The 23311-nt window shown below is 37.6% G+C and overlaps 1 protein-coding gene across 3 annotated transcripts in view; it reads left to right on the forward strand.

Annotated features, from left to right (window-relative positions):
• Nucleotides 1-23311, forward strand: part of Prkdc (protein kinase, DNA-activated, catalytic subunit) — a 190736-nt gene that overhangs the window by 159251 nt on the left and 8174 nt on the right. For all 3 annotated transcript variants that reach the window (XM_076942501.1, XM_076942500.1, XM_034515287.2), the window contains exons 73-81: nucleotides 84-229; nucleotides 3417-3628; nucleotides 7714-7801; nucleotides 7897-8040; nucleotides 17647-17851; nucleotides 19466-19533; nucleotides 21473-21693; nucleotides 21945-22037; nucleotides 22851-22940. In XM_076942501.1, the coding sequence (XP_076798616.1) occupies nucleotides 84-229; nucleotides 3417-3628; nucleotides 7714-7801; nucleotides 7897-8040; nucleotides 17647-17851; nucleotides 19466-19533; nucleotides 21473-21693; nucleotides 21945-22037; nucleotides 22851-22940 (1267 nt within the window). The remainder of the gene's footprint in view (nucleotides 1-83; nucleotides 230-3416; nucleotides 3629-7713; nucleotides 7802-7896; nucleotides 8041-17646; nucleotides 17852-19465; nucleotides 19534-21472; nucleotides 21694-21944; nucleotides 22038-22850; nucleotides 22941-23311) is intronic.

Raw genomic sequence — 23311 nt, forward strand, 5'->3', positions numbered from 1 at the left:
CTAAAAGGGAAGAGAATCATTTGTCTCATTTATGGTTTATGTGCTAACCATTGCTTCCTTCTTTGCTGTCTTTGATTCTGTAGAACTGGAAGCATATCCAGCACTTGTCGTGGAGAAAATGTTGAGAGCATTAAAGTTAAACTCTTCTGAAGCCAGGCTGAAATTTCCTAGACTACTTCACATTATAGAACAGTATTCAGAGAAGACCTTAAACATAATGACAAAAGAGGTTTGTATTCTTGAAAGTGGAAGAGAACTTTTCAGGACTTATAGACACATTTTTACTTAGATATAATATAGACTCAGTGTATGTAATGCACAGTATGGCCAATCTCAGGCATCATTCCTCAACTTCTGACCGTTTGCAATTTGATGTGATTGTCTTATTTCTTCCCGAATCTGAGGGTTATAGATATGTGCTGCCACGTTTACCTATTTTCCTCTGTGGGTATAGTAGGAACACTGTATCTGAACAAGAACCACATCAATCAATCAAGGAAGAATATTTCTGGAGCCAAGGTAGGGACTTTATATGGAACTTTACCCTCTACACAGATGAAGCTGCAGTCTGTGACATCTGTTGGTATCTTATGCTTAGTTCTTATTTAGCCTAGGGTGAGGACTCAGTGGGAATCAAGATGGTTTATGTATGCACATACAACACCCTGGCGCCTTCATATCCTTGTTCCGTGGAGCAGTTGGGTATATACATGGTGGTTTTGCCCCTCACCTCTGGGACCTATCTGTATAGGAAGGGCCCCATCTATAAAAGAACAGGGCCATCTGAAAGGTGTTTTTACAGATTTATAACTAAAACATAGACCCAAGCTTTGACTTGAAAATAAGAGTTCAGAAAGGACTAACTGCTACTCTGCCGCTTTATGTAGCAAGATCTTTGTTGTCGTTGTATTTGTGTGTGTGTGCATGAGTGTCCAGGCTAAAGGTCAGTGCCCGTATCTTCCTCACCTGCTCTCCACAGTTTCTTTTGAGACAGGTTCTCTTCCTGAACCTAGAACTTGCCAATTCAGCTAGACTGGCCAGCAAGCCCCCCTGTCCCATTTCCTCCTGTCCCTGCCTCCCCAGCTCCTACAGGTCATGCTACTGAACCTCAATTTTCCATAGGTACTGGGACTAGAAATCAGTTCTTTTTTACCAACTGAGCCATCTTCCCAGCTCTGCGCAGCAAAACCTTCCTCTTTGAGCCATGAGGGCTCACCATGCTATCAGGCCTCTTAACTGTGCCTTTGCAGCCTGTGAATTCTGAGTGCTGGAGACTTTACTAAGAATTGCAAAGAGGTGAAAAATTAAGGGAACATGAGAAATTAAGGAAAATTAAAAAGATAAAAAAAAAAAAAAAAAAAAAAAAAAAAAAAACTGCCAAGAGTAGGAGGCATTTCCAAGAGAAAAAGAAGCTTGTTAATTTTTATTACACTTCTTTGGTTATTTTGTATGTGCACATACTTGTATTACAGTATACACGTGAAAGTCAGGGGACAGCTTTCAGAAGTCATTCTTCTCACACCATGTGAGTTCTAGGGATTGAATCCAGTTGCCAGACATGGCAGCAAGTGCCTTAACCCACTGAGCCATCTCACTTGCCCAAATTATATAACTTTTGATTCTAGGTTGACAGTGACTTCAGAAACTGGTCTGCATTGCAGTTTCTGGGCTAGCCAGGGCTACATAGTGAAACCCTTTCTTTAAAACTAAAATGACATTAAAAACTTCATTGTATCCAATGTTTCTTTTTAAGTGTTAAATACTCTTTATTTGATATCATAAACCACAGTAAATACTTTTCAGTAGTAAAAGACAGCATCCGTGGTGTACAGAATTCTAATTAAAGCAGCATTAGCAAAAATAGACAGTTGCATCCTGGTGTTTAGTCATTGCCTGTAAGAGGCCAGTGAACACAGGTGAGTCTTGCTGTTTCTGAGACAGTGATAGAATTTTCCCAGTGTTTAAATATATTCATATACCCAATTATGTAAATATAAGTATAAAAGCATTTGATTGGTTTGAGGCAACACCCCCATCTTTGTGGAAAGTAAAACATTTCTAATTAAGTCCAATCTTATATTGAGAAAAAGAGAGCAGTGATAGCATGTATACAACTGGAATTGTTGCTTTAAAAAAGATCATATCCACTTTACTCACTTTTACTTAGATCAGGACTATCTAACAAAAACATTGTTAGCCATTCATGATCTGAATTTGGTGTATGAATTAAATTATGGTATAGATTAAAAGCCATGAGACATTTGTTTTATAATAAATAAGGCTCATTAGTAGAGTTTCAAGGTAAGCTATCAGGTCTACCCTTTCTCCCATCTTCTTAATTCCAGCAAAGATCATTTTTGTTGCAGGAATGTACTTTCTGGGATTCTCCAAATACTCCATTAGGGTATCAGACAGATGTATTCAATGTTTATAAAGCATGTATAATGTAGCCAAACTTTTTGTTTGTTTGTTTGTTTGTTTTTGGAGACAGGGTTTCTCTGTATAGCCTTGGCTGTCCTGGAACTCACTCTGTAGACCAGGCTGGCCTCGAACTCAGAAATCCGCCTGCCTCTGCCTCCCAAGTGCTGGGACTAAAGGCGTGCGCCACCACCGCCCGGCCTAGTCAAACATTTTTATAAATGAAAATCTTTTTAGACTATATTTTTTTTTTCTGGAAACTATTCTACACGTGTATGGCATAAGTACAGAGGTAGAGTTATAAGAATCTCTGTTTTAAACATTTCTTAAAACAAAAATATGTAAACAGCTTAAGTTTATGATAATGCACTGAGGGAATAGCTGTTATAAAAAGGAGATAAGTTTGTCTAATGTCTTTATTACTTGTACATTCCTGTGATAAGACATCATGTACAAGACAGTGTTTTGGGGGGACTTCCAGTGTCACATGTGGAAGCCAAGAGCATTACAGTGGGAAGCATGGCTGCAAACAGGGAGGCATGGCATGACATGGGAGCAGAAACGGAGAGCTTTAGCCTAAAGCACAGGCATGATGTAGACAGGCATACTGTGAACAGTGGGAGTCTTCTGAAATCTTAAAGATCACTCCCAACACACCTCCTCCAACAAGGCCACACTTCCTAATGCTTCACCAGCAGTTCCACCAACAGGGATCAGCATTCAAATGAACGAGGTTATGGGGGCAATTCTTATTTGAACCACCACAGCAAGTATGATCCCATTATTTGATCAAAAAATATTTGTGTACATGTACAGGAAATATTGGGAAGAATCCAATGGTACCTTAGCAAAAAAAAAAAAAAAAGACAAAGAAGAAAAGAAAAAAACTAAGAGAGAGTAGACTTATCTTTAAGACTTTTCATATGGAACATTTTATCTTTATGCAAATATTGTTAAATGTTTTGTTCATTTTCAAACTATACTTTTCTGAATTTTAGATTTCATCCATTCCTTGCTGGCAGTTCATTGGCTGGATCAGCCACATGATGGCCTTACTGGACAAAGAGGAAGCTATTGCAGTGCAACATACTGTGGAAGAAATTGCTGATAACTACCCACAGGCCATCATCTACCCTTTTATAATAAGCAGTGAAAGCTACTCCTTTAAAAATACTTCTTCTGGTCATAATAATAAAGCATTTGTTGAGAGGTAATGTTTTGCTATTGGGCGATCAGATATTATTGGGTATAAAAATTTTCGGTGGTGAAAGTAAAAACATGCAAATATATTTGAGTTGTTCATGAAGCATAGGAATTCTCAGACATTTATTTCAGATCTCTTTTCTCGATATGATACTTGTCACTGACTCTCTCCTTTTGAAAATATTGTTTATCTTAGGCACTTGCCTTCATACCCATTGCTAATAATGTTGAAGAATACAGAGAGGAGGAGATACTTTGGCAATCTGTCCTCATCCTGGTTGGTTTGTTGTAAATTTGACACAAGCTAGAGTCATCTGAGAAGAGAGGAACTCAATTAAGAAAATACTTAGACCTGATTGGCCTGTGGGACATTTTCTTGATTAATGACTGATACAGGAGGGCTTATCTCACTGAGGATGGTCTCATTCCCGAGCAGTTGATCCTGGGTTGCGTAAGAAAGCAGGATGAGCAAAGCAACCTTAGGGAGCCAGCCAGGAAGTAGAAATTTCTCCATAGCCTCTGCTTCAGTTCCCAACTCCAGGTCCTTGAGGTCTAACCCTGGCTTCCCCAGTGATGACCTGTGACCTGATAGCTGTCAGCTGAGATAAACTTGAATCCCCAAGTTGTTTCTGGTCTTGGTGTTCATCACAACACTAGAAACCCCGACTAAGACTATTCTGGAGCTACCCTTTAAGATACATTGAAATGTTGCATGGTGATATATGTTTGGAGTTGCAAATACTCTGGAAGCTATGACAGGAGAACCTGAAGTTTGGGGGAAGCCTTAACTATATATAAACAACATACCACAAATAAATAGATAAAAATGTAAAATAATATAAATCCAGAGAAACTGGTGAGATAGCTTAGAGCTCATATTTGCAATCACAAGAACCTGAGTTCAAATCCCCAGGACCCATAGCTTATATGTACCTGTTCCCTCAACATTGGGGGACGGAGACAGGCAGAGCCTGAGAGCTTGCTGACCAAGCAGCTTAGGTAAAACAGAGAGCTTTGAGTTTATTGAGAGAGTTCGTCTCAAAGAAATAAGGCTGAAAGTGAGACATCCAGTATCCTTCTTTGGCCTCTATCTGTACATGAACAAGAACCTACACTCAATATTCATGTATATATCACATGGCATGTATGCGTACATACATACAAACAAAAAGAGGCCCCCTTCTGAATTAGGGCCCAGTAGATGACCTGAAGTGTCATTGTTTTCACTTTTTGGTTATTTGTAAGTTCAAACCAATGAGATACTGACTTTGTAACTGCATGGCTTTCTGGGCATAGCCTCCATCAAGAGGTGTTTTGTACATCAAGCATCAGTAAAACCAATTCCAAACAGCAAATACTACTGGATATCAAAGGCATTCATTGACCTCAAAATAATAGTGATTTTAATACCTGGTATCCAAGTATCATACCTATATTAGGTGTCAAATATAAGGCCAAATATCCAACCCCACAAAAAAATTACAGAAACATCAGTATTAAACAAAGTAAATAAACAGAATATTCTACTCAGTAGCTTCAGAATACACATTCTTCTCAGCAACCTATGAGACTTTTCTTAAAAGAGACCATATTTTAGGGCACAAACTCTTAATAAATATTGAAAAATTAAAATAATTTATCTGGTGACAATGGAATTAAACTACAAATCAATGAGAAACTAGTTTTTAGTTTAGTAATTTGTAATTGTAGACAATACACAAACTCATGGAGACTATACAGTGTACTGTTGAATGATGACTGGGTTATTAAAGAAATCAGGAGAAAAGTTTTTTTTTTTTTTTTTTTTTTTTTTTTTTGTTTTTTTTTTTTTTTTTTTTTTTTGGTTTTTCGAGACAGGGTTTCTCTGTGTAGCCCTGGCTGTCCTGGAACTCACTCTGTAGATCAGGCTGGCCTCGAACTCAGAAATCTGCCTGCCTCTGCCTCCCAAGTGCTGGGACTAAAGGTGTGCGCCACCACTGCCTGGCAGAAGAAAAGTTTTATGACAAACAAAAAGATTCTAAGAAGCAAGTGTATAGCTATAAGTCCCTACTTTATGAAATTATAGAGATCTTGCATACCTTAATGATATGCCTCAAATATTAGAAAAGTAAAAACAAGCCAAACCCCCAAATCAGTAGATACTAATAAGTCAAAGCGTAAATTAATAAAATAGAAACAAAAATATATAAAAAAATTCAATGAAACAGAAGATTAATATCTGAAATATTTTACTCAAAAGAATAAATACCAAAAAAAAAAAAAAAAAAAAAAAAACCCACACAATTCAACCAGCCAATAAATGGGTTCATGAATGGGCTATTGCGTAAAATCAGCACAGATATGCAGGTGTGTAGATTTATGTGGACTCAGGTGTTCGTTTGAGTGTCTTCACAGGTGCAGTGCACTTGGATCCTATGAAGTTCTATTTCTTTTTGTTGTCTTGTCCTGTTACCTATGTAGCTCACACACTCTAGTTTTTGTTTTCCTGGTGTATGTTTTCAACATCTTTGTCAAAAGATTTGGTTACTACATGTAACCAGGTAGATTTGTACCCATCCATTCCATTATTCTACCCATGTGTTTTGTGTATCTTGTAGCTTCTGTTGCTATGGCTCGGCAGTGATACCTCCAGCATTGTTCTTTCTGCCAGGGCTACATAATGAAACCATGACTCCAGACAGTAACAACAAAAGTAAACAAACAGACAAACCCAAACCCACTACACTATCTAGCTATACTGATCCTAACATAACACAGTCTATCACAGTGTAACAGTGAATGTACTGTTAGGAAGCCACACAGCTGCAAAGGCCTGCATCTCCTTATGTGCTGTGGCACTGGCACAACAGTTAGTTGATGGAATCAGCCTAATTGTCCACCACCATGAATGAATAAAGAATGTGTGATATGTGTACTTTATAGAATTTTATTCAACCATAAAGAAAGTCATCGTTTGCATGAAAATGGAGAAAATGAGTCATCATCATATATTAAGACAGTAAGCCAGGCCCAGCTGATAACCTCCTCTGTCACGTATGTCCTACATGACATGAACGTAGAAGCAAAATTATCTTGGAAAAGGAAGGATACTTGTGGGAGGGAGAGAAAATGGAGGGTATAGTAAGCAAAGACATTCAAAGTCCATGGTATACTTAAATAAAATGTCTTTACAAAGTCCATAACTGTCTCTGACCAGAGTCTAACGCCATAAGACTGTTTTTAAAAGTGAACACTTGAAAAGTATTTGTAAGTAAATGTCAAGAAAGTGACCTCCCATATTTCAAGATGTTCAAAGCAAAAGCAAATTATATTCATCATTGTCCATATCTACTACAGATCTACTTTGACTTTGCCTGAGACCATTAACTCCTTAAAGCAGTGGTTCTTAACCTTTCTAATGTTGCAACCCTTTAATACGGTTTCTTATATTGAAGTGACCTCTAACCATAAAATTATTTTTGTTGCTAATTTTTTTTTGTTTTTGCTTGCTATTTTTGTTACTAATTATGAATATAAATATAAATTATATTCATAGATATAATTTGACTACTGTTATGAATCATAATTTAAATATCTGTTGTGCAGGATATATATGTGACCCCTGTGAAATGGTTATTTGACCCCCAAAGTGTTGCAACCCATAGGTTGAGACCTTCTGCTTTAAAGAGCAGATGCTAATCTAATGTTGGATATAATTCTCAGGTCACTACTTCTCTGGATTGATAACTGGTTGTGTGTGTGTGTGTGTGTGTGTGTGTGTGTGTGTGTGTGTGTGTGAGAGAGAGAGAGAGAGAGAGAGAGAGAGATTTTATATGTAAACATATATAGAGAAAGTTGTGCAAGTTGTAAATCTATATTTTAAATATATAAAAATATGCCCTGATCATTAGAAAACATTATGGTTCCTGAAACTAATATTGTTGTGGTGGTGGTGCTTTGAGACAGGGTCTCTGTATGTATCCCTGACTGTGTGGAATTCACTGTATAGACTGGCCTTGAATTCACAGATGTCCAGCTGCTTCTGCCTGTGAGTACTGGGATTAAAGATGTGCGCCTCCACTGCTGGCCTAAACCTGGTGAATTTTTTTACAGGATAAACAGTAAACTTGATGAAGGAGGAGTGATTCAAGGTTTTATTAATGCCTTAGACCAGCTCTCCAATCCTGATCTGCTCTTTAAGGTCAGAAAACGGCTTTTGACAATAGAAATGAATGTGAATAGGATTTGTGTATAGTCTGCCTTCCTTCTTGATCTTTTCTTTCTCTTTTGGCACAGGACTGGGTTACTGATACAAAAGATGAACTAGGAAAGAATCCTGTGAATACGGAAAATATTGAAAAACTGTATGAAAGGATGTATGCTGCCTTGGGTGACCTTCGAGCTCCAGGCCTGGGGCCCTTTCGGCGGAGGTTCATACAGGTATGGATAGACAGCTGCTTGATTAATCATGTTAATAATCTGATAGATACAGCAGCAGGGTCTACATTTCAACTACTTCCTGCCTGTCGTCTGTAGCTGAGGAGCCTGCTTTAGATCTGATGCTTTCTGTAAGATACAGTAATCAAATGTTTCCATTTGACGCTGGTGTCTTAATTTGGGTTTTACTGCTGTGAACAGACACTATGACCAAGGCAGCTCTTATAAGGGACACCATTTAATTGGGCCTGGCTTACAGGTTCAGAGGTTCAGTCCTTTATCATCAAGGTGGAAACATGGCAGCATCCAGACAGATGTGGGGCTGGAGGAGCTGAGAGTTCTATGTCTTCATCCAAAGGTAGATAGAAGACTGGCTTCCAGGCAGCTAGGAATAGGGTCTTAAAGTCCACACCCACAGTGATGCACTTCCTCCAACAAGACCACACCTCCTAATAGTGCCACTCCCTGGGCCAAGCATATGCATCCACCACAGCTGGCAAGTGGTCAGTAGGCAAAAACCTTTCGGTTCTCTTCATGCTCAAATTCTGATATCTGAAGATTGTGTTTAGTTTAGTATTTTTAATTCTCAGGATCACTTAGATTTTGGATCAAGAAAATATTTCTGTCTTATAAGGTGATAAGTATTCTGAAACATTGGTTTAGGGCACCAATTTGCATGCTCAGAAACAGTACAAACCAGATCAGAGGGATTGTGTGACTAACACTACTTATAAAACGCTGTATTCCGGACAAGTGTGGCAGAGGAAAGTATTTTTTAGTTATTTTAGTATTGGAAAGAGTCATGAAGTGAGGATCATATTTTAAAACTTTTTTAATTATGAAAAAATTTAAATACAGTATACTTTGATCATATTATCCCCGCCCTCAATTCCTAAGAAATCTTCCTCACCTTCCTACGCACTGAAGTTTATGTTCGTTTTCTCTCTTAAAAGAACAAAAAAAAATATAAAACAAAACTCAAATAAGAAAAAAAAACCCAACAAACAAAAAAAAAATACAAAATAAAGCAAAATAAAATAAAAAGGCTACAGAAATCCCATTGAGTTCATTTTGTGTTGGCCATACACTTCTGGTCGTGGGGCCTACCCTAAAGTGTGGTTGGTATACATGGTGAGACTGATTTTCTTTGTTTGCAAATAGGTGTCAATTGCAAATAGCTTCTTATCTAGGAGATAGGACCCTATGTCCACTTTCCCTTCTCAGTGCTGAAACCCTGTCTAGCTTTAATCTGTGCAAGCCCTGTCTGAACATGGCACTAGGCAAGCTCTGTGAGCTCATTTATACATCAGTCCTGTTGAATGGAAGGCACTGTTTCCTCCCAGTCGTCCATCACCTCTGCCTCTTAAAATCTTTCCACTTCCTCTTCCATCATGAGCCTTGCAGAGAGGGATTTTTTGAAGACATTTAGGGACTAAGTACTCCGAGCTTTTCCCCTCTACATTGTCTAGCTGAAGGTCACTGTGTTCCCATCTACGGTGAAAAGGAGCTTCTCGGGTGTGGGTTGAGTGAGGCGCTGATCATCTCAGGATTGGTCCTTAAATTCAATTACATAGTAGTTAGTTACTCCCATAAAATTCACATGACTGTTGTACAGTTTATCTTGTGGGCAGGTCACTGTTGTGGGTCACAGGGTTTATAGCTGGGTGATATTTATTAATGATTGCATCCCTCCTTTGGTAGTGTGCAAAGTGCTCTCCAGTACTGTAAACACTGATCAGCAGGGGAAAGCTTCTAGTCCGGCACCAGCTTGATTTCTCCGTGTTCCAGGACGTAAATGTCATCTTTATCAAAAGAGTTTCACCATCAGTTTGTGGAAAGTAAAAGCTATTTTCTCTGATGACTAGGGGTTTCCATGGGGCCACAAGATGTAACCCATTTGTAGCATTGGAAGTTTTCTTTGGTACCATAAGCTATCTAGTTGGCATTCTCTCTCCTTTTATTTGGTGACTGTGGATTCTTTCACATCAGTATATATTTTTGGGATGCGTCTACAATAGTAGAAACCTATGTTTTTCAGATGGCCTTTAGTGTTAGTTGGTTCTTCCCATGTTCCCTCCTTTATCTTCCTCTTCTATTCTCTTCCCTTTTTAAGCCCCCATTCCACTTTCCCTTTTGTCCCCCAAAACAATATATTCTATTTTCCCTTCCTCATGACGTCCACCCCACTCGCACAGTCCCTTTCTTACTAGATAGGTGCCTAACTTCTGTGGTTATATGGAGTGTAGCATGTCTATCAAAGGCTCGAAAGCTAACATGTAAGAGAAAACATACAGTATCTGTCTTTTAGGGTTTGGATTACCTCATTCATGATTTTTTTCTAGCTCCATCTATTTAACTGTAAATCTCATAATTTTATATTTAACTAAATATTTTATTGTGTATAAATGTACCACATTTTATTATTCATTCAGGAGTTGATAGCCATGTAGGCTCTTTCCAGTTTCTGGGTATTATGAATAGAGCAGCAATGAACATGAATGGGCAGTGTCTCTGTAGTAGGATGTAGAGTCTTGTGTGTATGTGCAGGAGTGCTGTAGCTGGATCTTGAGATAGATCTACTCCCAGCTTCCTGAGGAACTGTCACACTGATTTCAATAGTGGCTTTTCCAAGTTTGCTCCTCCACCAACAATAAAGAAGTGTTCCCTTTACACAGCCTCTTCATAAAATGAAATATCAAAGTAGCTTTAATTTCTCTTATAGTTAAGGATGTTGAATATTCCTTTAAGTGTTTCTCACCCATATGTTTCATCTTTTGAGAACTCTCTGCTTAGTTCTCTGCCCCATTTTTAAAAGTGGTTATTCCTCTATTAGATGTATATACTTCATAAAGATCTTTTTCTATTGTATAGGTGCTGCTTTGCTCTAGTGACAGTGTCCTTTGCTGTACAGAAGTCTTTAAGCTTCATGGGGTCCCGTTTATCAACTGTTGGTCTTAGTGCCTGTGCATTAGTATCTTGTTCAGAAAGCCTTCCTGCGTCACTGAGGTCAACCCTAGTCCTTGCCTTCACTTCTGTCAGATTCAGGTATCTGGTCTTGTTATGGTCTTTAATCCACTTGGAGATGAGTTTTCTGTAGGGTGATAGATACAGATCTGTTTTCATGCTTTTACATATGGCTATGCAGCTTGACCAGTACCTTTTGTTGAAGATGCTGCCTTTTCTCCAGTGTGTCTTTTGACTGCTTTGTCAAAAATCTGATGTCCATCTGTATATGGACTTATACCTGAGTCTTCAGTTTGGTTCATTAATCAGTATTTGTTTTGTTGTGTTGCTAGTACAGCTGGGATGGGGAGCCCTCCAGAAGTTCTATAATTCAGGATTGTTTTAGCTATCCTGGGGCTTTTGTGTTTCCATGTCAAGTTCAAGATTGTCTTTTTTTTTTCAATTTATGTGAAGAATTGTGTTGGAATTTTGTTGAGATTGGTTGAATCTATAGATTGCTCTTGGCTGGATATTATATTTTATTATATATATTTTATTATTTTATATTTTTATATTATTTTATATTTTATTTATTTTAAATTTATCTTATTTTTATTTATTTATTATATTATTTATTATATTATATATTTATTATTTTATTTATTATTTATTTTTTATATTTATATTATTATATTTATATATATTTATATTTATATTATTTTATATTTTATTATATATATTATATTTTAGTATATTACTCCTGCTGATCCATGAAAACTGGAGATCTTTCTATCTTCTGATATCATCTTTAATTTCTTTCCTCAATGTCTTAAAGTTTTATTATACCACTTCCTTGGTAAAAGTTATCCCTTCTCACCAGAATAACAATAATAATTTGAGTCTATTGTGAAAGGTACTGTTTCCCTGATTTCTTTCTTAGTCCATTTGTATATAGTAAGGCTACTGGTTTTTGTATGTTAATTCTCTATCATGATACTTTGCAAAAAATATTTATCAACTATATAAGTTTTCTGGTAGAGTTTTTATGAGATTTTATGTGTAAAATTGTATCATCTGCAAATAAAGATATCTTCTTAACTTTTTTGTTTGTATTCCTTCTCCTTCATTTTTGTTATTGTTCCTCTTTGTGGGTTGAATATCCTCGCAAGGGTCACCTAAGACCATCAGAAAACACAAATATTTACATTATGATTCATTATCAATAGCCAAACTGTGATTATGAAGTAGCAACAAAAATAATTTTATGGTTTGGGTCACTACAACATGAGGAACTATATTAAAGGGTTGCAGCATTAGGAAGGTTGGGAATGAGTGAGCTAAGACTTCAGGTACTATATTAAATAGGTATGGAGAAAGTGGACAACTTTCTCTTGTTCCTGATATTAGTGGAAACTTTTTAAGTTTCACTCCTTTAAGTTGATGTTGGTTAAGAACTTGTTATAAATTGCCTCTATCATGTTTAGATATGTCCCTTGTACCCCTGATCTTTCCAAGACTTCTATCATGAAGGGATGTTAAATGTTGTCAAAGGCATTTTCAGCATCTGGTGAGATGACCATGTGTGTGTGTGGTTTTACCTTTCAGTTTGCTTATATGTTTTATTACCTTTATCATATTGAGGTATGTCTCTTGTATTCCCAGTCTCTTAGGACTTTTTAAATGTAGAATGTTAGATTTTGTCAAAGGGTATTTCCACATCTAAGGGGATGATCATGTGGTTGTTTTTGTTTTTTAGGGGTTTTCTTTGTTTGGTTTTTTGTTTTTTTAGTTTTTGGTGGTGGGTTTTTTGTGTTTGTTTGGTTTTGTTTTGTTACCCTTTATGTGGTAGGTGAAGTTGATTGATTTTTATATGTTGAACCATCTCTGCATCTCTGAGAATAATACTAATTTGATCATGGTGAATAATCTTTCTGATGTTCTGAATTTGGTTTGCAAATATTTTATTGAGAATTTTGCACCTATGTTCCTAAGGGACATTGGTATATAATTTTCTTTGGTATATAGATTTCTTTTTTGTTGCATCTTTATGTAGTTTTTGTATCATAGTAATAGTGGCTTCCCTAGAAGAATTAAGAAATTAAGAATTAAGAAATGTCCCTTCAGTTTTATTTTGTGTCATAATTTGAGGATGGTTGGTGTTACCTCTTTTAAGGTCTGCTAGAATTCTGCACTTAATATATCTGGCCCTGGGCTTTTTTTTGGTTAGGAGATTTTTAGTTATTGCTTCTAGTTTACCTGGAATTGTGGGTCTGTTTAAATTGCTTATCTGGTCTTACTTTAACTTTGGTAGGTGGTATATATTTAGAATTTCATCCATTTCTTTTAGATTTTACAATTTGATGGTATATAACATTTTAAAATATATTCTTATGATTCTCTGGATTTCCTCAGAGTCTGTTCTGAGTTCCCGCCTTTTATCTCTTATTTTATTGGTTTAGATATTCTCTGTCCATTTTTATTAATTTGGTTAATGGTTTGTCAATCATGCTGATTTTCTCAAAGAGCCAACTTTTCTTGCCATTGGTTCTTTGTATTATTGTTTTTTGTTTGTTTTATCGCTTTGTTTTTGTTTGTATTTCCTTTTTATTTCAGTACTGGGTTTTATTATTTCTTCCTATCGCCTCTTGGGATGTTATTTCTTGTTCTAGAGCTCTCAGGTAGGTCACAAATGTAATAATACGAGTTCTCTAATTTTTTGATATAGGCACTTAGTATTACAAATTTGCCTCTTACAACCTTTATTGTGCCTGATATAGGTTTGGGTATGTTGTGTTTTCATTTTCGTTCAATTCTTAAAAAAAAAAAAATTAACTTGACCAATTTTCATTCAGTTGTAAATTGTTCAGTTTCCATGAGTTTTTATGCTGTTTGTTGTTTTTTTTTCTGTTAATATCTAGCTTTCATCTATGATGGTCAGATAGGATATAGGATGATATTTCAATTTTCTTATATCTATGTTTTCTTATATCTAGGTCTTATGTTATATATGGTCAATGTTGGAGAAAGTTCCATGAGCTGCTGAGAAGAAAGTATAATTTTTTGTTTTAGGGTGAAATGTTGTGTAGCTATCTGCTAGGGCCATTTGATTTATGAAGTTCACTCCAGCATGCCTATGTTTAGCTTTTGTCTTGATGACCTGTTTTTTTTTGGTGAGGGTAGAGGAGGAAGTCTCCCACTATCAGTGTGAAGGTCAATATGTGATTTAAGCTGTAGTAGTGTTTCTTTTATGAACTTGGGTACCCTTGTGTACTGGCTGGTTTTGTGTATCAACTTGATACAAGCTAGAGTCATCTGACAAGGAGCTTCAGTTGAGGAAATGCCTCCATGAGAGCAAGCTGCAAGGCATTTTCTCAATTGGTATTCCATGGGGGAGGGTCCAGCCTATAGTGGGTAGTGACATCCTTGGGCTGGTGGATCTGGATCCATAGGAAAACATGCTGAACAAGCCATATGAAGCAAGCCAGAAAGTGGCAATCTACCATGGCCTCTGCATCAGCTCCTGCCTCCTGATTCCAGCCCTACTTGAATATCTGTTCTGACTTCCTCCAATGATGGAGTATAATCTAGAAGTGTAACCATTGATCCATTGTTCCCCAACTTGCTTTTTTGTCATGGTATTTCATTGCAGCAATAGAAACCCTAACTAATACACCATGTGTTTGGTGCATAGATGTTTAGAAATGCAATATCCTTTGGGTGGATTTTTCCTTCAATTATATAATGTCTTTTTCTAGCCTAGTTAGTTTTGGTTTGAAGTCTGTTTTGTCAGATATTATAATGGCTACCTACGCCTGTTTGCTTCTTGAAAGGTCCATTTGCTTTGAATATCTTTTTCTATCCTTTTACTGTGAGGTGATGATGAGATATTTCTTGGGTGCAGCAGAAAGGTAGATCCTGTTTTCTAATCCAGTGTGTTAGTCTTTGTCTCTTTATTAGAGATTTAAGACCATTGATGATGAGTGTGATTAATAAGCAATATTTATTGAAGGAAAACTATCACAAAGGAATGGAGATGAGCTAGAAGGCAAGGCTGAGAAGGTTGATGGGAAGGACATAAGCTGGATTCCCACCAAGAAGAGCACATAAAGATGCTTTCAATAGACCCCTGTGGCAACTTTTCTTTCTGGTGTAGACACGTCCTCAGCATCGTTTTTCATTGGCCTTTACCTCTTACAGGCCTACAAACCAGGATGCTCTTTATCCCTCAACACTTCTGTTGGTAGTTCCCCAGCCCACTGTCTACATGGCAGTTATATTAGGATGTAAATTATATGTTCTTACAGTTCATTCACCTAATGTGTACAGTGCCGTAGCTTTTAGTATAGCTATAGAAGTTTGAAGTCATTACTACGTAACTATTAGAACATTTTATTCATTATAGAAAGTAGCCAAGCCTGTGCCCAATTCCTGCTAACTCTTCATTTCCTGCACCTGCCAGCCCCTGGTAACCTGGTAAAGCTCCTTCTAGACCTTTTACTTAGCATGCTTTTACATTCATTCTTTATTACTAAGTTTCTTCCCACTGTTGATCTTTCTGTTCTACCCTATATCCTGCTATTTCATTGTTGATCCTTCATCAGATTGTAAGCATTCCTCAATCTTGGGAATAGTGCTGTTCTGCACATTTTTTGTGGGGAGGCATTTTCAATTCTTTTAGGACATCCTCAAGAATAGAGAGCAACTTTCTCTTTATCTGGGCCTTTCCTTTTATCCTCCTGATCCTCCTGATTTTGACTTCTATGCAAAGGTTTTTGAGATTTTTTTTTTTTTTTTTTTTTTTTTTTTTGGTCTCTTACCATCTAAACATACTTCCAGGTATGGAACAATCATCTTAAATTAGGTGACTAGGATAACTTTAGTTAAGTAGAGGTTGCTTTTGTGGGTTACACCTAGTATACTTTAGATTAAAGGTAGGAGCACCCAAGGCTTCCTGTAGCTTAAATATGGGTAGACATCCTAAAAGCATCATGAACTTCTATATTTTGCTTTCTGATACACATTGAGGTCAGTATCCTGTTGTGTATGTGGTATTGATTCTTGGATATTCAAGTGACTCTAAACAAAATCATCATATAATTAAGTAACAAATTATACTTAGGTGAGTTTAATAAAATTATACAGTTATAGAATATTAGATAAGAAAAGATATATTTGGTTTGTTTTCCCAAAACAGTAGCCCACACATTTTACAAGCCCAGGTTTGTAGCTTTCTAGGCCTTACAAGTCTCTTATCAGAACCTGCATCAGCCATTATCATATGAAAGTGCTAGACAGTGTGTAGAAGAACTCTGTTTATGAACAAAAGCTGTGAACTGGATGTTGTTTGTGTGCTGGGCTGTGCTTTACTGAAAGGAAGATGAGAGCAACAGTGAGAGAACTAGACCCGGATCCGTTGACCTATGGGCTGAGGGCATTTCTGTGAAGGGGCTTCCTTTCCATGGTTCTAATGCTACAGCCTGTCCTACCCTATTCAACTGAATGAGAATGGTCTTGCTTGGAAAACTGCCATGTTCTCCTTTTAAAGCCATAGCTACTTTAGATTTAAATTGTTTCTCTATATGCTGGGGCCAGTAAGCCTGCCCTAAGAGTATATCAGCATACATCACTGTCCCTCCCTACTGTTGCCAAGGACAGCCACACCCAGCCTTTTACTAAGCTACAAACTCTTTTGTGTGTATGTGTGTGGTTCAGAGGAATAAATCTAATACCCTGGGCATGCTAGATAGTACTATGCCAGAGTACTATCCAAAGTCCTTTATTTCTATATTTTCAATCCATTTCTAAATTGAAGAAGAAATATCTTTATGTGTCAATTTTCTTACTAGAAACGATCAAATTAATGTCAGTTTGAAAAAAAGTAATCAGGTATGTAGCACTTGGGGGGTGGGGAAAGAAGGGAGAAGCAGACGTTCATGAACTACATGAGACTCTGTCTTAAAGCCAAAAAGATGATCTGCTAAATCTTGACAGTCCTCAGTTTTGCTTTATTTTTTATTTGATATCAAGCTTTTCATTCAAATATATATTTCTTAAAAGAACTACTACATTCCAAGATATAGTACTTCTGATTATTGCTTCTAGAAATTGTTGATCTTATAATGTTTATACTGCTTTATGATCTAGAACAGTGTCTCAATAGACCCTGTGACCAGTATTACTCTTTCTCTCTTCTCTTTAGCTCCTACAAAGAATTATGAACTATTTGTTCTTATTTAATTGCTCTTTTGATTTTGCTTTTAACTTTGTTTCTAATTATTCATGTCATTCTTTGTACATCAAATGAAGTAGGCCTAGAACTGGATAGAGTACAGAGAGGTTAGAAGACCTTACCATGGTTGTTTTGTTTTTCTATTTTTGTTTTGTTTGGGGGGACAAGGACTCACCATGTAGACAAAGCAGTCCTTGAACTCACAGAGATTGACCTCCCTCTGTTTCCTGTGCCATATGCTCAGCTCTGCTGTGTTTTTGAAGCAAACTAGAATTTGTAACTAGGAGCCATTCTAATAATGACCTGTCTAACAGAAGATAAGGCACACACAAAAGAGACATTTGAGACATTTTAGAATATTGAAATATTCATAAGTTTGGAGCTTTTTCGAATGTACAAAAGAAACACTGAACTTTACAGTAAATTTTTATTTCCAGGCCTTTGGGAAAGAATTTGTCAAAAGCTTTGGGAATGGTGGTTCTAAGCTGCTTACAATGAAGCATAGTGACTTTTGTAATATCACTGACTCACTACTTGTAAGGATGAAAAATGACTCAAAGCTACCTGGGAACCTAAAAGAGTATTCCCCCTGGATGAGTGAGTTCAAAGTGCAGTTCCTGAAAAATGAACTGGAGATTCCTGGTGAGTGGGGAAAACTCTTCTTGAGGAAAATAACGTGACAGCAAGAACTTGTGTTTTCTAAGTAATGATATTGGGATTTTATTTTATTTTATTTTATTTTATTTTATTTTATTTTGGTTTTTTGAGACAAGGTTTCTCTGTATAGCCTTGGCTGTCCTGGAACTCACTCTGTAGACCAGGCTGGCCTCGAACTCAGAAATCCGCCTGCCTCTGCCTCCCAAGTGCTGGGATTAAAGGCGTGCACCACCACCACCCGGCGATATTGGGATCTTGACAGATGCGTGTTTGTGTGTGCACATGTGCACAAATGCATGTGCACAGGGGTGCATATATTATGTAAAATATGCATGTGGAAGTCAAAGAACAACCCTAGGTATTCACCTTTTCTTACCACCTTGCTTGAGAGACAGGCCCTTTTTTTTTTTTTTTTGCTTCATACACTAGACTGACTGGCCTGTGTGCACCTGTGCATTCCTCAGCCTCTACTTTCCAATTCTCATGGGATCATGGGACCTGGGAGCAACTAGGACCACAGATAACTCAGCTGTCGTACCTGGCTTTTGCATGAGTTATGGCGATTTAAACTTGTGCTGTATTGGAAGTACTTTTACCCACTGGGCTATCTTCCCAACTCATCTGGTTTTTGGTGTTTTTGTTTTGTTTTCCTCTGCTTTTAAGATTTACTTACTTTTTGTTATGTGTCTGTGGGAGTAGGTGCATGTGAGTGCAAATGCCCACAGACCAAGATAGTGTGTTGTATCCTCTGGAGCTTTAGTTCTTAGTGCTTGTAAGCTTCCTACTATGGGTGCTGAGAACTCAGGTTCTCTGGAACAGCAAATGCTCCTAACTACTGAGGCATCTCTCCAGTGTCCCACCTCAACTATGTTCATTATTAGCAAAACCTGTAGTTGCTATAAATTAGTACAGTTTACTATATTTTTTTATTACAGCAATTGTTCAGATTTCCATTTTGTACTTATAGGAACCCCAAAGCATTGACTCCTACTTTGCTTCTGAGTAACTTTTCTTCAGAAATAAATAACAGTCACTTCCTAGGCACCAGCTGGTTTGATTCCAGGAGAACAGACTGTCACACTGAGGTGGGCAAATGCAGCAAACTGTCAGAAGAAATTTCTTTCCTATTCCTTCTTCTCCAACCTAGGATTTTTCTAAGAAAGTAATGTTTTAATCTGGTGGCTGATTTTCCCCTCTCAGCAAATAGAAGAGAACACTCTATAGAGATATACTCTTCTTATTTTTGTTGACAAGTGTGCAGTTACACTCATCGGGAAAATAAAGCTTTTTTCCTTTTTTTTTTTTTTTTTTTTTTTGTTTGTTTGTTTGTTTGTTTTTCTTTTTAAAACAGGGTCTTACTATATAGACCAGGCTGGCCTGGAACTCACAAAGTCTCACCTGCCTCTGCCCCTGGGATGCTGGGATTAAAGGTGAAGCTACACCTGGCTATGGCTAAGTTTTATAAATGAAACCTTTGAATTAAAAAAAAAAAAATAAGTATGTTGCGTAAATATTTTTTAATTAAATTAACATATATGTTTTAAAACATGTAGGTTTTATAACAGACAGTTTCTAAGCAAGGCTCTATGTTTGCATTAGGACAATATGATGGGAAGAGCAAACCACTGCCTGAATACCACGTGCGGATCTCGGGATTTGATGAGCGGGTAGGTTGTGTTTGTCATCATTTTCTCTGTGACATTTGATATATTCGTCAACTTTCCATTAGCATGTTGTTCCCAAATTATAATATTGGTCAAATTTCTAAAGATAGTGTCTCCAATGTTCAGTATCAGTTGCATTTAAGAATATTATAAGTTAAATACCAAATGGTCAGCCCTGAAATATTCATATTATATGGACTTAATACATTATGTTTTGGAATATATATGTATAGACAACAACAACAATGTATACATATATATGCTCATACATGCATGGAATAACAGTTGATGAAAATAGAAGCCATGAATTTGAAGGTGAGTGAGGAGGGATATATGGGAGAGTTTGGAAGGAGGAAGAGGAGGACGAAATGCAATTAAATTTTGTCAAGAATAAAGAAAAAATATAATGTAGTACATAAGTATAAGCTGTATATGTCCATTGTAGATTATGAGTAGAATTAATCATGGAAAAAGACCTTTATGTTGAACATCACATACTGAGAAGGATACTCAGTTATGGCAGTATCTGTAAACAGGAATTGAGTTTGCACAGATATACTACTCAAGCATGGCAGATGGCCCCAAAGCCTACACCCCAGATCCTGCTTTTGTATACCACCTGACACTGTCTTCAAAGAGAGGTCATTCTTTGAGGAATACATCTACCCTGACCATGGTATAGTGAGCTAATCTGAAACTGCCCTTTAAGTATTTTTTGCTGTAGTAGTACACATTGTAGCCCCAGCTCCTCAGAAGATAGAAGGACCACTTGAGCCCAGGCATTAAGAGACTAAGCTGGGTAACATAGCAAGACTATTTTTAAAAGAGCAAAACTGTAGCAGTTCCCAATTAACTACTTGAATTGATCCTGGTGGTAGAGGCCTGTTCTTCACTACCTGCCCCAATGTTCTAGGTTTCTGAATGAAAGACAGTTACATATACATACATACATACACATATATATATATATATATATGTTTTTTTCAGACAGGGTTTCTCTGTGCAACCCTGGCTGTCCCAGAACTCACTCTGTAGACCAGGCTGGCCTCAAACTCAGAAATCCGCCTGCCTCTGCCTCCCAAGTATAACACGCGCCTCCCGTGTCACCCCACGCCCGTGGAAGAGAAACACGAGAGACAGTATTCGGGTAGTTACTGCAAAACGAGGCTTTACTCTGTATCAGCAAACGTGGAAAACGCGGAAGGGCTGAGACTCGGAAGGGGCCTAGCTTAAATACAGCCTAGAGTGACGTATTCACTTCTGATTGGCTGTTCGCTCACCACCCAATATTATGCCTCGGGATTGGCCAGTGACTTGGCGGTCTTTCGCCTTTTGCAACTGCGCAGTCCGTTGTTTACAAGTGGGAGGACAGGATGTCCACGCCATCTTGGAATGGCAAATCACTGTGGCTCCCAACACCCAAGTGCTGGGATTAAAGGCGTGTACCCCCACTGCCCGGCGCCTTTATATTTTCATATGCCTTAAATAGCTTAAATAGCCCAACATCCATGTGGCTAATACACCTCCCTCCAATGTTCCCGAGTCATTACTTACTAAAATCTAGATTCCATCTTTGCTGCCCTGGACCCAGTTGGGCAGCCCTCTTGGAGCCGCTCTCCCCTAGCTCCTACATGGCGGCTATGCTTTCTGTCCCACACCTTCTCAAGTGTTAACGCCTCTTCTCCACCTTCCCCCAGCTCAGTGGGTCTCCTTCTTCCTCCCCTTTCTTCCTGTCCATAGCCTGGGAATCCTAAAACTCCTGCCTTTGTATGCTCTGCCCTGCCATTGGCTGCTGGCAACATTATTTACCAATCAAAACCAATAGGGACAGAGTTCCTCAATGTCTTACATGAAGGTTTGCAATTTGGGGGACCCAAATTAACATAATACAGGCAGCATTAGACTAAACTTACTACTATAACAAACCTCTTAATGTTTAAAGGTAAAAGTAATGATCTCCTTGAGGAAACCAAAGCGCATTGTTATTCGAGGCCATGATGAAAAGGAATACCCATTCCTGGTAAAAGGTGGTGAGGACCTCCGTCAAGACCAGCGCATCGAGCAGCTCTTTGAGGTCATGAATGCCATCCTCTCTCAGGATGCTGCCTGCAGCCAGAGAAACATGCAGTTAAGGACTTACCGTGTCGTGCCCATGACCTCTAGGTATGGCCTGAGTGAACCTATTTATATTGAGGAGAGAGCTTATCTCCCACGCTGGCTGAGTTCTAAAGTGGGTTTATGGGTTCTTGAAGCCTCCCATGGTCAGAACTCAACTAGAATTACATAGGAAGTAAGTGAGGAAGTATAGATTGGATGGGAAGAAATCTGTTTCTCTTTGATTCTTCCGAGCTCTTTTTTTCTGATGAAGAAATACGAATTGTACTTATTTGTAAACATTGTGTTTTATTTTTTAGATTAGGATTAATTGAATGGATTGAAAATACTATGACCTTGAAGGACCTTCTTTTGAGTAATATGTCACAAGAGGAGAAAGTGGCTTATAACAGGTAATGTCTCCCATGTCACCTTGGGTAACCTAAAAATGCATAGAGATCTTCCTGCATCACAATTAAAGGCACATGCTAGCTTTCACGACCACTCCCCCACCCACCACCCCCGTTCTTGAGGATGGGTTTCATTGTATAGTTCAGGTTGGCATTAGACTCATGATCATAGGTGCATACTGCCAGCCTGCCCCTCAGCTTGTAATTATTTGTTTTGATTTCTGAAAGCTCATTAGAAAGACATTCAGCACACACTAAAAAGTGGCCAAATGTATACACAGCAGAGTATATCCCCTGCACATGTGCTGACTCTTGGTGTGAAACTGAAGGCTTTTTCAAATTCAGGATGAGATTGCTGACAGTAAGAAAAGACTTCATTCTTACCTAAAATGGGTTTTGTATATGTATCTACATTCAGGAAATGATGAAGAAATATCTAGAACTTAATCTAAAAATAAGAAAGAATGGATTTGTGAATGATTTGAAAAGATTTAATTTACTGTTGAATGAGACCTATTAGTAGTAATATCATGATTGTCAGACTGCCTTCCAGGGTGACATGCCTAGGCCACAGATCTTTGTGTTTACTTTAACATCTTATTTTTCTCTGTATGAAAAGAGAAATATATTGTGCCTGACTCTATTGTACCTGAGTTTTTGTGTGGGGTAGCTGCTTCAGTTTATCTTGGAGTCATTAAGAATGAATATGGCATATTGAAAGTTGTATTTATTCTTCACTGTTTTTCAATACATTTTCAGTGTTCCTTGCCATGCAAAATACCTCCCTAATCTAATTCTCTTTTTCCTACTTGCTAGTGATCCCAAAGCACCAATTTATGACTATAGAGACTGGCTGATAAAAGTGTCGGGGAAAAGTGATATTAAAGGCTATCTGCTAATGTACAAGTAAGTTGGACTTTTCTATCATTGTTCATTCTTCTGAAAAGTGCTTCCTTTTGGCTCTTGAAATTTTGGCATCAGATTGTCTAGGGATTTGGTTAAAGCCCTGAATTAGTTTATATGATGCCCTGGCATCTATGTCCAGCACTGGGAAGGGAGAGAAGAAAGCAAAAGATACATTTTGCTGCAGATATCATTAAAATATAGTTATTTGACGTTAATAATACTTTTTTCTTTTGAGTCAGGGTTTGGATTTGTTTGTTTTTTGTTTTTCTGTTTGTTTGTTTTTGTGGGTGGTTTGTTTTGTTTGTTTGTTTGTTTGTTTGTTTAGACAAGGTCTCACTGTATATCTCTGGCTGTCCTGGAACTCAGAAATC

The sequence above is a fragment of the Arvicanthis niloticus genome, chromosome 12, assembly GCF_011762505.2.
Source record: "Arvicanthis niloticus isolate mArvNil1 chromosome 12, mArvNil1.pat.X, whole genome shotgun sequence".
NCBI lineage: Eukaryota > Metazoa > Chordata > Mammalia > Rodentia > Muridae > Arvicanthis > Arvicanthis niloticus.